Source organism: Leiobunum rupestre, chromosome 4 (assembly GCF_980474605.1).
Source record: "Leiobunum rupestre chromosome 4, qqLeiRupe1.1.hap1, whole genome shotgun sequence".
NCBI lineage: Eukaryota > Metazoa > Arthropoda > Arachnida > Opiliones > Sclerosomatidae > Leiobunum > Leiobunum rupestre.
Window position 1 is genome coordinate 39,219,210 of NC_143387.1, and position 16,157 is coordinate 39,235,366.

The 16,157-nt window shown below is 37.4% G+C and overlaps 1 protein-coding gene across 3 annotated transcripts; it reads left to right on the forward strand.

Moving 5' to 3' along the window:
• Positions 1 to 478: 478 nt before the first annotated feature.
• LOC149947725 (P protein-like) lies at positions 479 to 11,827 on the forward strand. Of its 3 annotated transcripts, XM_090171257.1 has the most exons (20): positions 479 to 618; positions 2,289 to 2,414; positions 4,122 to 4,403; positions 6,133 to 6,256; positions 6,342 to 6,414; positions 6,572 to 6,720; positions 6,786 to 6,898; positions 6,973 to 7,120; positions 7,201 to 7,272; positions 7,338 to 7,460; positions 7,526 to 7,789; positions 7,853 to 7,988; positions 8,048 to 8,192; positions 8,279 to 8,327; positions 8,417 to 8,522; positions 8,602 to 8,729; positions 8,790 to 8,954; positions 9,752 to 9,845; positions 11,404 to 11,497; positions 11,629 to 11,827. In XM_090171257.1, the coding sequence occupies exons 1-20, from the start codon at positions 602 to 604 to the stop codon at positions 11,714 to 11,716; spliced, it is 2,496 nt and encodes an 831-aa protein (XP_090027383.1). In that variant the 5' UTR covers positions 479 to 601; the 3' UTR covers positions 11,717 to 11,827. The 3 variants fall into 3 exon arrangements, with proteins under 3 accessions (XP_090027383.1, XP_090027385.1, XP_090027384.1); XM_090171259.1 differs by lacking the exon at positions 4,122 to 4,403 and having other exon boundaries at positions 480 to 618; XM_090171258.1 differs by lacking the exons at positions 479 to 618; positions 2,289 to 2,414; positions 4,122 to 4,403 and adding an exon at positions 4,694 to 5,125.
• Positions 11,828 to 16,157: the final 4,330 nt, after the last annotated feature.

Sequence of the window (16,157 nt, forward strand, 5' to 3'; positions counted from 1 at the left end):
GTACAACATGAAAACATAGACAATAACACATATAAAGCATCTGCAATAGGGCATTTTCGTCATCATGTCATGTTTTAATTCATTTTTGACTGCTCTGTTGATAAGTTTGGTATTAAGTTTTAGGAATATCCAATTATTATTATATAGCTGTGTGTTTGAACCCTTCCAGCTGTTGTAGCTCCATATTTTGGCTACCGATTATGTTTATGTTCTTAATAAATAATTTAAATAGTTTTTCCATTTACTGAGGAATTTTTGCTTTTTCCCCTTCTGGTATCGTAATTTTGTATTAAGCAAAAAAACAATTGACAATTCTAATCTATTGACGTCGAGACACCATAAGCGTTAATGATTGAGTTTATCAATCATTGATTGCTCGCTACAGCAATACCTTTCCGATAACTGGAACTTCACGTTATCTTTCCCATTGTATATTTAAGGAGCATTTGTGGGAAACAAAATCTTATACGAGGGTTCAAAATCCAATATATTCCTCACCTTTCAACTACCGCGAGCCGTAATTACGTTGATCATTGATCCGCGATTTGTTACGACTTTCGTACGCGTTGCCTCGTTTCCTCAATTAACGCAACTATTACCAATGAACAACAATAACAAGTAAGTGTTAATCGATTTAATTTTTCGCCTGTTTCACTAAAATATTGCCCGTCCACTTGAAAGTCCATTATTCACCGTTTTATCTGGACAACAAGAGGTTTTCCTTATCTTCAAGGTATGTCCCGTGAAAAGACGGCGTCTGTGAACCGTCGTCTCCACGAAATCAGCCCGTGGCTCTGCTATTTTTAAATGTTTTTTTCTTAAAGGGTTATTGTAATAATTCGTTTATTTAGCAAGAATTTAATATTGAACATTATCGTATGGCGATGTTAAAATGGTTAAATTTTAATTTATCACTTGAGGCTCCTTGTCGCGGTGTGATTTTGGGCTCCCCCTCAAGCCCTAACACGAAATTGTACCTCCCCCCTCCCTGATAGGGCAAAATGGGGGCCGTAAACTTAAAATCGCCCCTGAACATTATAGATGGAAACTAAACCTAATCTATTAGTGATATTAAGTACCCAACGACAACGTCTTTTCTGACGTTTGGTCTACCTTACTTGGCAATAATATAAAAGCAATCGCGTTACCCGAGTTTAATACAGCAACTTGTTTTTAGAGAATATTTGTTTAAAAATATCGTGCCTCTAAAAAAAATTATAATTCTATTATTTTTCGTTTGAAAAAGTAATTTAGTTTTATAATAACTTGAAGCTACGATATTATTTGGAAATTTTACAACTTCAAAGTTACGATTTTTTTAATGAAAATTTCAAAGTGAAAATATCGTAACTAGGTTTTAAGCATTTTTTTAAATAATTTGAAACTACTTATTAAAAACATTGGCTATTTTGGTTTTATATTCCTTATTTGTGATAAGGTTTCAAAACTTCAAGGTTGATTTTCTCAAAACATTATTATTCAAGATACGATTGTTTTAAACTCCGGTACACTATCGCTCGTTCCCGTTGAAACTACTGGGCATAATTTAACCTGTTAACTGACTATAAAGTCACAGGGTTGCAACACGTGAGGGAAATCGGTGAATTTAAAAATGGGCCTAAAAAGTCAGGTAATTTTAATAATCTGTATAAGGTCAGGGAATTCGATTTTCTCTTGACACTTTTTGAAGGTAATTTTACTCTAGATCTATGACAAATTATTTAATTATCATTTATTTATTTCCTTGAAAGTTAGACTTAATTTTTTCAACATTGAAATAACCTTTTTACTGAAATATAAGTCCATTTAAATTTATTAACTTCTGATAAAAGTAAAATATAAAATAAAAATTTTGTCCTTCAAAGTCAGGAAGAATTTTAATCTGAAACTTTTGTGGCAACCCCGAGGCATTTACGGTAAATTGGCCGCTGGTTCCTGGCTTAAAGGGACTTTCAAGGGAACCCCTCACACCTCCCTTGAAACAAAAAAAAAACCATTTCCATGAATAAAGGAATGTAATAAAAGATACACGATACTCCATGACTAAATCTATTTTCTTTTAAAACTTTAAAATTTTACTAAAAACGACAACTTTCAAACCGTAGTTCCTCGTCAGGTCACTGAAAAGTTAAATATTTATAATTACAATTTCCATATCCGAAATTTTACTAATTTTATTATTTTTAAAGTATAAGATAAATAAATTATAATTATGACTCTCGCTTTGATAATGGTGTACGGGCGTCATTCCGCTGATAGGAGTTGCTAAAATTATTTTGTGTTCCAAGAGGGAATTTCGTGATTCCAAACTGCGAAATTACATTCGTGGACGATGAAGGGCAAGAAGTGCAGCCAACGCCAACTCCAACTCCGCCGAACGAGAGCAACGGCAATCTACTCGGAGTTAAATTAAGGTATAAAATACTAAATTAGTCATTCAGATTCGTGCGTTCCGAGTCTTATATATTTGTTTTTGACTTATGAGAATTTGGGGGTCGCAACGTTTTTGACCGCAATTTTGAAACTGACAATGCCTTCAACAGGGGAAGAGGGGTCTTTCCCTCTGACGCAGATTACTGGAGGTTCATTATATTGAATTGCTCTCTTTTGACATTTTCGTATTTTCAAAACTTCAAATTGACGAGTAAAATATATATGATAGCAAAAGATTATAATTGTTTAGGCCTAATACGTGATTTGCCTCGTCGTTATGAACCCATGGAGGGAAATGGGCTAAGCGTAGGACCAGCGCGTGATAGTTGGTTTTCAAGTTCCGAATTCTAGAGGCATTTATCTTTTTCAGTATACGTCGATACGACGTCACTCCACACAACGTTATCAGTAATTATATAGAGTAACCGATATACTTATAGAACGTAATTAGAGTCTTCTGATAATATAAATAAAAAATACAACCCATATGAAATTATACTTTTAATTTACTAAGCGCTACCAGATCTTAGCGTAAATTATTAACTTAAATACCCCTAAAAATTTCCAAAAAGCCGAATAAAATTTGCTATTTCTACCTTTCAAAAAACACCAGGGTTTCGGGAGCTTTCGAGCGCAATCGGTGGGACTCTCTTGTTCCAGTTGCCTTCTATTGCCCCCTCCAAGTTGTCAAACGTTCTTACGCCTCTGTACCTCGAGTAGCGCTTCGGCATAGTCATTTCAAAATTGTGAAATAGCGTTGCCCCTCCAAATACGGTTGTTTTTGCCATACATGATCTGCAACCCGGCAATGCTATTTGCCTGTTCAAAGCTGTTGACCGAGTATGAGTTATTATCTCCTCCGACGATTCAATGAGAGGTGGGGATAGTCAGGGAAGACACGGGAGAAACTCCTCTGTAGCGACCACGGAAATTCTATAATTTTTATCAAATTAAAAGAACACACCGAAATGGTTACGGCAAGGATTACGGTAGCTTCAATGAGGAAGATTTTTCTCCCACTATGCCGAGAATGGCGCTATACAACGTTAGGGGACTTTCCCGCTTCCATTTAACAACGGGGTGCGACGCACGCTCGGTTTCACGTTCCAATTTACACGCCCCATCGAGCGTGCGTCGCGAGCCGTTATTTGAGAGAAGTGAGAAAGCCCCCTAACGTTGTGTACTGCCATCGTCAGTAGAGGCGTGATAAAAATCTTTTTCATTCCATCCTTCTGCTTCATAACAAAGAAAAAAGCAGGGACTATAAAAGAAGAAACCTAAATATTGAGGGGAATATAAAGACAAAAATATCATTGCTTTTTTGTTTGAAAATGTAAATTAAACAAATTTTTCGTGGTAAATAATTGAAAATAAAGTTCTACTCAAATACAAATTGATCAAATGACGCTACTATTCTATCTGTTTATGTTTAAAACTGCTTATTGGCGACATGGTGTGCTTTTCAAATTTTTTAACACTTCAATTAGCCAATGAGTTAACATTTGTTTGCGCGTAAGATATATATGAAATTGGTTTATGGCCTTGCAACGGGCTTTTGCGAAATTTCTTCCACTTCGTCTACAACTAACGTAGCAATGTAAAATATCTTTAGGGAAAACAGATATATAAGTACAAAATCCATTGGGAAGATTTCCAAAAGATTCTAAGAATAAGGATACATTTTTTAGGGAAAAGAGATCAAAATCTTACGCGAATGACAGAGATGAATCGGATCTGGATTACGACAGTAGCGGAAGCCACTCTAGGCGCTATTCCGATTCGTTTAACGTTGGACACGGTGGGATGATTCTTGACAACAAGAGAGGTTTCTTATTTCCCACGTATGGAGCCCTAGCGAAGCACGAAAAATCTCCCCTGTTGGACTCGGGTTCTGGCTACGTGTCCACGGGTGCCAATTCGTCGATACATTCGTCCATGGAAACGATCCCGAGAAATGGCAAAAGCTTCAGGTATCGTATGATCCCCGAGTCTCAAGGAACGCACCCTTCTCGCCGACCTCATGGCGCCCATTCACTCTGTCCCAGATTTCTTGTTCAGTCTGTCCATCCAGGACCCGTATTGACGCAACTCCTGGCCCGTTGCAAGTCCTTAAAAACCAAACGTCCATGAATGTTCCTTTCCAATTTGCCCTTCTCTTTCCCGCTTAATTGTTCTATTTTTTTTCTAAACTGCGTTTTAAACATGTGGATTTTGGGTAGAGTTTATTTCATTTTTTATTATAAACACGCCAAATGCGATGTTGTTTCGTAAATTTAAAAAACAGAAGCGTTGATGCTTGTTGTAATTCTTTTTTGGTCAGTCTACGAGAAACGTGGTTACCAAATCTGTTTAACGGTCGGAATGTTGCTACAGGCACGTATTAGACATAGTTAATAATGTTTCGCAAATTAAAAGAACATAATCCGCGAGGTGCGGATGACACTGTTTTTAATGCGAAAAGCGGATATTATAATTCCGCTTCTGAATCATCGAACCGTAAAAGCGGTGCATCTGCTGAAACGAGAACTCCCAAAATGTCATCTCCAGATTCTCTTCCATGGCACAACACGCCATTTGCTGCTAATAAAAGGACAGAGTCACTATCAAACAGCTTCGAAATATCAGGCGATTTTGACTCCGTGATTATTTCTTCTGGTCGATTTCATATTGAGCGAGTTAAGCGTCGCAAAAGGTAGGCTTTCCAATAAATGAAATTCGTACGTGTCTAATTTGGTAGGGTATCTGAAGGTGTATCACTCTATAGCACTAACTGCTATCTCAACATTTATGCCCTAATTTGCTCATAGTATTAAATATTTTTCGCCAAAACAAACTCAAAATATCTTATGGTTCCGTAAGTCTAAAATGTTTTTCTTTACATGTAAATTTTATACCGAGAGCTATTCACTGTACACGCCATAGTGGTCCTCGTCGCCGTTTTGCGTCCACTCGCTCATGCGTCTTACGTAGCCTTTGACAGCGCCTAGCTAGAAAGTTATTGTTTCTTTGGTGGTGTCACTAAGCTCTCAATGTGCGTAAAATATATCCCAAGGAGACATACTTATGGGACAGTATTATGGACTTATGCTTATTCGTATTCCCTTTGAACGGTGAATAAAGATTAAGAAGTATTTGTAGTTGTGGCCTATTTTCGTTGCCATGGTAAAGAGTTTGTTAGCCATGATATTAAGGCGTCCATGATGATCACGTGTTTTTTTGCTAATAAGGATCGTGTCATGAACAAACTGTCGATGACCTTGTGGTGTTTTGCGTCGTGATCCGTGATAAAGAATAGTGTCATGGCGGCTGTTTTAAGGCGGGGCTTAACTACGACGTATGCCTACAACGCTACAAGCAAACACCGAATAAAACCACTAGCTGAATTTTTTTAAGTTACTCTTTTTCATGGCACAAACTTTAAGGCGATTTCATGAAAATTTTGTTTCCCAAGCTTTCCTCGTAGCATATCTATCACCAGACATCAAATTATAACAATCATGTAACGCGATTCTCCTTCCCTTATGCTTTAATACTTTGTTTGTCATAGTGTAATTAACTTAAACAATTTGAATCAATAATGTTTTTAAATAAAGATATGTCCGCCATGTAGGTTTTCCCGTATTCGGGAAGGCGCGTCTTTTGGGGCATAGTTTAAGCCTTGCATCGTATAATGTTTTGCAAAATTAATTTTACTTACAGAGATGATGGGAGTCAAGTTTCTGTAACTATAGATAACGGTAATAAGTCTTTTTTCAAGAGGTTTAAATTTCCCTTGAACGTCTTGAAAGTGGCAATTTTGGTTGGGGTTGCTGTATTTTGCGTGGTAAGTTTAAAAACATTTTTACCATTATTTGTATTGTCTTTCCTGCTTGAAGAAAATAACTAATTCGTAAAAAATATGTATCAAGGTGACTTTGATATTTATTCAAGAAAAGGAAAAATCTTTTAAAAACATTGCTGTCAAAATGAACGATCCAAGCTGTATCCTTAATTGATCGTAATTAGTCACGAAGCTTCGGCTTCAACTGCCAAGAGGTCGCGATATACCCATATAATACATGAGATTGGTACTCGCAGAGATAGGTCATATACCCAGAAACGAGGGCAAAGATTTTCCATAACACCCCGAAATTAATAGATATCGAATTATCCTCGAGTTTAACAGAGTCTCTTCCCATCTTAAAAATTGAAGCCATTGGGGCGTTTCTTCCAGAAAAATACTTGAACATAAGCCCATACCACGTTTGGTTCACTATCATTGAAGTTGGTTCCAATGGATCGAAAACGGTAAGAGAAGAAATATCAAATGCTAAGAATATAATAAGCAATGAAAATATCAATTTTTATATTAGGCGGTTCGTGAGCCCTGGGAAGTACCGCACGCGCCAGTGGAGTTGTCTCAGAAATTTGGTTTAATTGAATTGCAACACACATTCATGTTCACCAGGGAGGAACTCAGCCAAAAGTATAAAGCTTGTGCTTCTTGCTGAGGTTTGCAACATGCGATGACACTTGTAAATTTTCCCCTTAATTCTATAGTATAGAATATCAACTGCAAATAACTACGGACGAGCCCGATCACATACCAATTACTTTGTCAGTTTCGACATTTTCGGACATCTTGCAAGACGGTTTAATAATGGCTGGAGTTGTATTAGTTGGTCTTTATATTCTTCTAGTTTTCGATGTAATTATTTTATCTCTATTTACAGAATTTTGTTTATTTTATTTTATTTTTGTTTCCTCACGACTTTCCGGTTTTTGCAGTTAGTTCACAGGACTTTGGCGTCAATTATAGCAGCGACTGTTGCTATTGCGTTTCTCGCACTCACTCAAGACGTAAGATATTTTATATTTTTGTTGAAGCTGACCATGACGGAACAAATATTTATGGTACGCTTTAGCGTCCTACGTTGGAGAAAGTAATTTCTTGGCTCGACGTTGAAACTTTGAGTCTACTTTTCGGAATGATGATTCTCGTGGCCATTTTATGTGAAACTGGGTTCTTCGATTACTTGGCCGTTTTGGTAATAGAACTTTAATAGAACTCGAAAAGATGTCTTTTACAATATATGAATATGATACTTTACAGGCTTATCGCGTGGCTAAGGGTAGATTTTGGCCGCTGTTAACCACGTTATGCTTATTCACCGCCGTTGTCTCGGCGTTCTTAGATAACGTCACGACCATTCTTCTAATGACGCCAGTTACCATTAGATTGTGCGAAGTTATGAACTTGGATCCCAGGAAAATCTTAATCGCTCTCGTCATATTTTCGAACATCGGAGGCGCCTCAACGCCCGTAGGGGACCCACCGAATGTTATAATTATTTCTAACAAGGATGTTATTGCAGCTGTAAGCGTATATCTGAAAGACCGTGTCGGCTTTTTCTCTGGCTAATACCTATTTCCTGTCTAGGGTATCGGATTTGCTGGTTTCACGGCACATTGCTTGCCTGGAATCGTATTATGCACCCTTGGAGCAATGATATACATTCGAATCGTATACCGTGATGTAAATTGTTTCCGTTTCAAGGATCCTCCGGAAGTAGAAGGTACGGGGAAAGGGATATCCAAAGAAAAACTTCTGGTACTTATCGCGATTTGAATTCAGAAATGAAGCACGAAATTAATCTGTGGAAGAAAGCCAGCAATTCATTATCCGGGTACTCCAGAGATGAAAACACAATTAAAATGATCCTCAAGAAAAAAGTACGAACCATGAAGAAAACTCTGCGAAAGAAACTTTACGACATCAAGTAAGTTGATACTTAAACTATTTTATCCTTAAAACTCGAATTCGTCTTTTGCGTTGTTTAAAAGTATGCGTTTTATCTGTCCACAGACCAACTGAAGCGGACTACAAAGCCAATTTGGAAGAGCTGAGTAGTAAAGTAGGTTGGATTGAAATACTCTGGACCACTTTTTAGTATTACACAAAACGGAAAGAATTTTTAGAGTGTTTTGTCCTCCCATCTTGCAGTACCGAATTCATAACATACCTCTGTTCATTAAGACGGCCGTTGTCCTGTCTATTGTTATCATTATGTTTTTTCTGCACAGTATTCCCGATTTGAACCTTAGTTTAGGTAAGAGATAATCATTCTATGGTAATATTATGGTAACTTAAATCTGGTAACGATTTTTGTATTATTGTGTCTTTATTAGGGTGGATTGCCTTATTAGGAGCCATAATTTTGCTAATATTGGCCGATTTTGACGAGCTCGAAAGCGTTATCTCTCGAGTAGAATGGCCAACGCTAATATTTTTTGCCGCTTTATTTGTTGTTATGGAGGTATTTCGAAAGTTAATTAAAAAATGGTGGGTGATGTAAACGTTCCCAATTCCATGATAGGCTCTAGCTGAACTGCAACTTCTGGCGTTTATTGGAAATTTAACTGAGAGTTGGATTAAGAGCATTCCTCCTGAGAGCCGTCTATGGGTATCTATATTGCTGATATTGTGGGTGTCGGCCATTGCGTCCAGTTTCATAGATAATATCCCATTCACAACTATCATGGTAAGTATATGAAAGTAGTTCAAAAGAACAATTTAACTTAAACCGAGCCGTAAGCCAAAATATCTAACCAAAAGTAGCTCCCGGAGTGGTTCCATCACCCAATGGTTTTCTTTCGGCTGAAAGTTCGTCCTGAATCAGATTTCCGTAATTAAGACTAAAGTACTTTTTAGACCCACTGCTAGAGCTGTAATGCAAAGTATTTATCGGTCTCGGCAATAGCAAGAGCAATCGTAGGTGGATTGTGAACCATCCGCAAGATTCTAGCTGGTGTATAAAATAGCAAATATTAAATTTCAATCGTTTATTAACCAGGTTCCAAATAAGCTTACTTATGAGAATCTAAATAAATTGAAAAATAAATTTACGGGTCCTTTTTCATGAAACATTCCACTACGGAGTTTGGATATTTACCTAAGTTTTCCAATGGACTGATTTATATTTCATGTTCTATATGCGTGCTCTGATTTGGTGTGATAAATTTTCACGTCTTTTATTTACTGCTCTCGAGACTCGAGCACTCGGAGTTCGCTCAAAACCGATCGGTTGATGTCTACAGATCATTTTCACAACGTGATCCTTTTTCTGTTAGATCAGGAAGTGGTCGAATGGTGCGAGATCGTGACCTCGGCGAAAGATTCGAGCAGTCAAATGGAAAACGCTGTAATGTTAGACGCCTTTTTTAGGGGGAGGGAAGTTTAAACCCCACAAATGTAGTGAAATATTTAAGCCTATTGTATTCATTAACTTTCACAATATTTATTGCTTTGATAATTAACGATTGAATGAACAAATTGCAGGTGAAAATTGTTGTAACTCTTGGAAAGAATGAGGAATTGGGACTTCCTCTGGTGCCAATCATATATGCTTTAGCATTTGGAGCATGTTTAGGAGGTACGTCATAGTTTAGTTTAAACCATAAGTCTGGTAAGACCATCAGTCGATAATATTGTAACATGAGTTTGTCTCTTTGGGGCTTTGGGGAATATTTTACTGAGAGCTATTGTCAGAGGGACGTCATCAGATAAAGAAAACGCCACCTAGATACGCAGTTTCAGTTAAAATATTACATGTGAAAAATGAGTCTTTCTGGTTTTTTTGTTTTGTGGTTTTGACGACGAAGGTATAAATGATACAGCTTTACGCAAATACTAATATCAAAAAAATTATGGAAAGGCAATTCCTTATGGGATATATTATAGGCATATGGTGAAACGTAAAGAACAGCAATATCCACTTCACCTTAGGAACCGTATAAATATATAACTATTTAGTCAGTTAGTCGAAATAATTACTGATAGCATAAGTGGCATAATTACCTCAAGTGTGCCAATAAGAGCCTCTGACATAGAAATTTATCAATGAGAGCTTGTTCTACACGGACCAAAGAAACGTAGGACTCGCGAATTCCGATCTAGTACTCTATGTGGTCTTTGTAATGTTCCCGCCAATTTCGTACCCGAATAAAGTGACGTAAATTTCGTCACTAGAAAAAGTGACGTCATTTACGTCATTTCCGTTAAACAAGGTATCATTGTAAAATTTATCTTACTGACACACTTAGGGTAATTATGCCACTTATGCTGATAGGCATATGAGTGACGTGGAATTGACGTTATAACCAAAAAATATGCCACTTGAAAACTAACTATAACGCCTCTTCTGCACGGCACGGGTCGTCTGCACGTGCTCACTTTGACGATGAGGCGAGGAGAGCGTATTAGGCCTGATGACTTAATCTAACGTCCACTGGAAAGTGGTGGAAATTCTAGAAATGGCTCTCAGTAAAAACACAACGAGATATCTGACACACTTATGTGAAAGTAATTATACACTTCTGGTAGAACCTTCATGGGATGGCTATCCCTATTTTACTATTATTTTTTGGGAAATTTTTTCAAATGACGAGACGTTTTACGTATTTCCCTAAGAAAATTCAGATGCATTTGAATCGCAGGATGTAGAGCATAGCGCAGATTTAATTTAATTAGGTTGCGGCCGTCAATTTATTTCGGTGGTTGTGCGAAGGGGGGAAAACCTTCCTCCCATTTCCGAAAATTTTAAGAATTTGTTTTTATAAAGGAATAAAAGTTCTGTAAAAGAATAGAAGTTAAGAGAAGCACATAGTGAAAAACTAAATGAAAAAAGACTTAAAACGGTTTTAAAATTCACAATTTGTTTATTTAAAAAATCCAACGTTTCGGAGGAACTATTCCTCCTTCTTCAGAGACTTGTAAAAATCCCTGAAGAAGGAGGAACAGTTCCTACGAAACGTTGGATTTCTTAAATAAATAAATTGTGAATTTTAAAACCGTTTTAAGTCTCTTTTCATTCTGTAAAAGAATGACTTTGCGGTAGCAGCGTTTTACCGGCGGCGCTATGCTCTAAATTGAAGTACATAGATATCAAGAATTTAGATATAAGAAACACATTTTTTATTCGTCCGATCTAGGTAACGGTACTCTAATAGGGGCTTCAGCAAATGTGGTGTGCGCGGGAGTGGCGGAACAACACGGATATAGATTTACTTTTATGGACTTTCTGAAGTAAGTTTACCTTGACGTGCTCACGAAAGCAAAGTGCGCTCTACAGCGGTACTAAAATAGCAGAGCCACAGAATCTGTAAGCGAGGCCTAATGCTTAAAATTCACCATTAATGTTTTCATATTTGTTTCAGAATGGGTTTCCCGGTGATGATTTTAACTACAGCTATATCCAGTGGTTACCTTATTCTGTGTCATGTTGTTCTCGAATGGAATACGTAGGCGGGAAAAAAATAAGATTTTTTTACATGTATTTGTGCGCGATTATGTTTCATTTTATGTTATCGTTCCATTGTTTTAATTTTTTAATATAAAGTATATTTTAAAATGGCCTATTTTGGTTCAGGTTATACTGGTATTTAAAGGGCCACATAATCGTTGAATTTTGACGCTTGGTCTACAGAATCATGAAAGGGGAGGATTACCAGAATTTTTCAATCGATTCGGGGAACCTGCAATGTAGGGACCGTACGGGCCTTTCGGTATTTTTACCTCTCCGAGGGGACTTTGTACCCTAGGAGGGGTTATACAACCACCGTGTCTGTCTGTGGGTCTGTCTGTCTGTCAGGCCTGCGAACGCGTTCGCATTTTCGGGGCAAAGGGTAATCGCTGTGTACGCAGTTTCTTAGAATTAGGGAAAAGGTTTTTCCAAAAGGGCCCGTTTTTTGTTGTCATTGGGTGTATTATAAATATTTTTCAAGTGGCGTTAGTACCGAGCGGGATTCGAACCCGAGCCCTCCTGCACGTCACGTGAGCATTCTACCACAGAACCACGGATACATTGTACACCTCACTGAAAATTAGAAAATCTTCCGAGGAGAGGTATATTTTGGCTTGCCAACTTGTTTTACACACAATCCTTAGGGATTTGTGTATTACGATCGTAGCCGCCGTCGTACACACGATTGCTCGTGGTTCGTTCATAATTTTTGGGATCGGGGCCCCGGAAGTGGGGTATTTTAAGTGATTTTTGGCGATTTTAGTCTTAAAATGTACGTACTTTTTTAAAATTAAGAGTGAATTGTTTGAATATTATATTTTTAGTTGGTACTGATCATTTCTGAACTACTATTTCGGTTGCATTAAGAAATTTTAATTTCAAGTGAGATTTTGGCCAATTCGCGGGACCCAACAACCCGCGTACGCACTATTGTCATATTTGAATTTCGTGCCAATTGATACAGGGGTAGAGCTCGTCGTTTGGATAAGAAATATCCGTTTTATTTGTTTTTATCCATAGCCGAAAATTATCCGAATAAAAAACTTATTTTTGGCATATTAATTCGTTTTATAACCGCGAATAATATTCATAAATAAACAGTTAATCGAAATTTTTATCGATAATTTAAATTTAGGCGGTTAATTTATCTGTTCCGCCGAGCTCTATACAGGCGCCATCTAACTCGTTCGTGTTTCGCTACTTTATTTACAAAACCAGGTAACTCGAAAAATCCGATTTGTCTAAAAATTAATTTAAATTAACGTGTTCACGTTTCGCTACCTTATTTCCAAAACCAGATAAATCGAAAAATTCGATTTGTCTAAAAATTAATATCAATTAACATGTTAACGTTTCGCTACCTTATTTCCAAAACTAGGTAACTCGAAAAATTCGTTTTCCCTAAAAATGTATTTAAATTAACGTTTCGCTACCTTATTTCCAAAACCAGGTAACTCGAAAAATCCGATTTGTCTAAAAATTAATTTAAATTACCGTGTTCACGTTTCGCTACCTTATTTCCAAAACCAGGTAACTCGAAAAATTCGTTTTCAATCAAATTCCTCTTGGGTTTATAAGTTAAGTACAAAATGATTGGAAATTTGTTCAAATATAAATTTAATATGTGAAATGTAGTTAATACATCCGGAGGGTTGTGTGTACTTAAATGTCCGGGACATCTTGTTTTAATTGAAAATGAGCAGTACCACTTCCGATTTGACTTGGAAACGCAGACTATTAGATGTCAGCAGAGACCGGGTCAAGAGAACAGAGAATGATGAAGGGGAAAACATAAACCCCCATGAAAACGATGGTGTTAGGGAACAAACAGAGAAGGCACCTATAACTACGTTTACATTGAGGAGAATAACAGTTCCCTATATGGTCGCTCTTTCCTAGGATTACCAGTAGTTCGATGGTGGAATACAAGAAAACAAAAAGTATCTGGGGCGTCACTTGAATTGGAGGGGGAAATTCCACAAACCAAAAATTTCTTCAATTAAGAAAAATTAAGCTTTTGACGATTTCTTTAGGAACTATTTTATCAAACCAATTCTGTTCAGAAACAATTCGTCAAGTGACTCGGAAAAACTAGTTGGCCTCTGTAAGTCCAAGACAATAGAGAAGTGAAGCCATCGCCCGAAAACGTGTTCGGGGAATTTGCAGGAGTGTGTACAGCCTGCACCTCCTTCAAGTTCCCCCGTTCACGTTTTCTAGTGTTTGCTTAACCTGTTTCTTATCTCTAAAATAAAGATAAACACTGCGAGCTAGGAGCAACAAGGAAAACGCAACCCATCAAAAGTCGCCTATTTTCTTGTCAAAATTGTCTTCCCCCTTTCCGTAAAACGTGCAGCGTAAAGGTTCGTCCAACGAAATTTGTACACAACCCTGCATTAGCGTGTTTAAAGGCTAGCTGCTTTCTCCTTGTGTTTGTTGCTCCTAGCTGGGAGTAAGAAAGTAAAAAGTTGCATATAACTAGGGCTCGGGGATCAGTAAACCTTTATCCATAAATATGACAGAACCAATTTATTCAAAAATTATTTCTTTGAATAAAAATGATCTTAATATTTTTCGTTTAATTTTATCCGTATAAATTAAATATTGTTAATATTTATTTAAATAAGGTTATATTTTAATGTAATTATATATATATATATATATATATATATATATATATATATATCTCCGTATTATCTTATGCTACTTTTGATAATATTTATATAATGCATAGTAATCAAATACCGGAAAAAGGCCAATTTGACTTCAAATATTTTTCTTATCGAACTCAGAAAACCTGAAACTGGACAAATCGCTTAATTTACTACACGCGAAATGATTTTTAAAGAAATATTTACTGATTAATTTCTGAGTTAACTGTGCAAAAAGTGCATGTGTTATATTTGAAGGCACGAGAAGCTAGATGTAAAATTCAGCTTTTTTATCGTGTTTAAATCAACAACTTGGTACATGCTTATGTCTCAACGTTAGGTGTGGCATTGTCAGAGACAATTTAGTTGGACCCTTCCTCCTAGGCTAAATAGAGAAGAATCTTTAGCAGAGCTATTGGAAGACGTTCCGTTATAACAAATAGAGTGCGAATGTGGTTCTTGCACGATGGGATGCCACCACAATTCAGCAGTGCAGTGCGAGATCACCTTGATGCGACATTTTCTTTCAGGTGGGTAGGAAGCGGAGGAACAATTCCATGGCCGCCTCGATGTCCCGATTTGAACCCTCGCGAAAGACTTAGTTTAAAAAAGTTTCAACAATAATTTGTACGACGTTGTTATTCCACTCGCGACTTACCGTTTTGGATGACTACGTTTTGATACAAATTTAAGCCTAATATCGGAGAGCACGTTCTGGAGTCGCGAGGGGTTTTGGCTTTGTTTTGAAGCCCGCGTGTGAATCACGCGTGATTAAAAAAACATGAGCTCGTAACGCCGAGAAACAATTTTTAATTTTTTTCATTTTAGCCTAATATTCCGCCTGTCTATCGGAAACGAGATATTTCAGCTTAGCAAAAGTCTCGCATATTTTAGACACTAGAGGGTTCTGTGCTAAGAAAACAATAACTATGAAAATCAGTTTGATTGGAAATCTCGTTAATTGTCATACTTATTGTTATTATGTTACTTATGCTAGTATATATCAAAATGAATATTACAAAGCACGATAGGTTAACAGGGGCAGACTGGCAAGGTGAGCCTAGGGCCGCCTTATCCATATGGCAAAGTGCCTATAGGGCCTACGATTCCATATAATGGGGCCTACGATGGTCCGAAAAGACGAGAAATGAGATTTTTGGTTAAGGCCTACTGAAGGGTTAAAACGGTCCTGGGTGAGCCAATGGGCAAGATCCCACGGGGCCACTTCCAGATTTAGCTTCAGATGAGTGGTCACTCAACCAAGGTTTGAATAGCTTTTGGGGGGTGGTGAGACTCAAAGTCCACCTGATTTAAAGGTCGCGCTGTATGGTAGTATACGTTGCAACGACCACTGGCTGTATTTGGCTAAGCTTAAAAAAATCCATTCTATGACCGATTGTATCCATATTACTATGGGAAAATACATTTTCGACAATTTACGTTTCATTAGTCACCATTTACCTAGGAGCAACAAACACAACACCCCACACAAGGAGAACGCAACCCGTCAAAAGTCGTGGATTTTCTTGTGTACATTTTTCATTGGCTAGACGCTTTAGCGCCTGCTGCCGTCGGAAGGGGAAAATTCTGAAATTGTCTTCCCCCCCCCCCACCCGTAAAACGTTCAGCGTAAAGGCTCGTGACGCTCGTCCAATGAAATTCGTACACAGCCCTTCGTTAGCGTGTTTAAAGGCTAGCTGCGTTCTCCTTGAGTTTGTTGCTCCTAGCTGCCACTCAAGACGATTATGTAAATTGAAGATTTCGTCACGGGAAAAATTAGCCTCGTCAGAAACTA

Excerpts from the sequence above, each read along its gene's own strand:
- LOC149947725 (XM_090171257.1), top strand. Across the intron at positions 4,404-6,132 it reads AGAAATGGCAAAAGCTTCAG|AGATGATGGGAGTCAAGTTT; the intron begins GTATCGTATGAT and ends TTTTACTTACAG. Across the intron at positions 9,846-11,403 it reads ATTTGGAGCATGTTTAGGAG|GTAACGGTACTCTAATAGGG; the intron begins GTACGTCATAGT and ends CGTCCGATCTAG.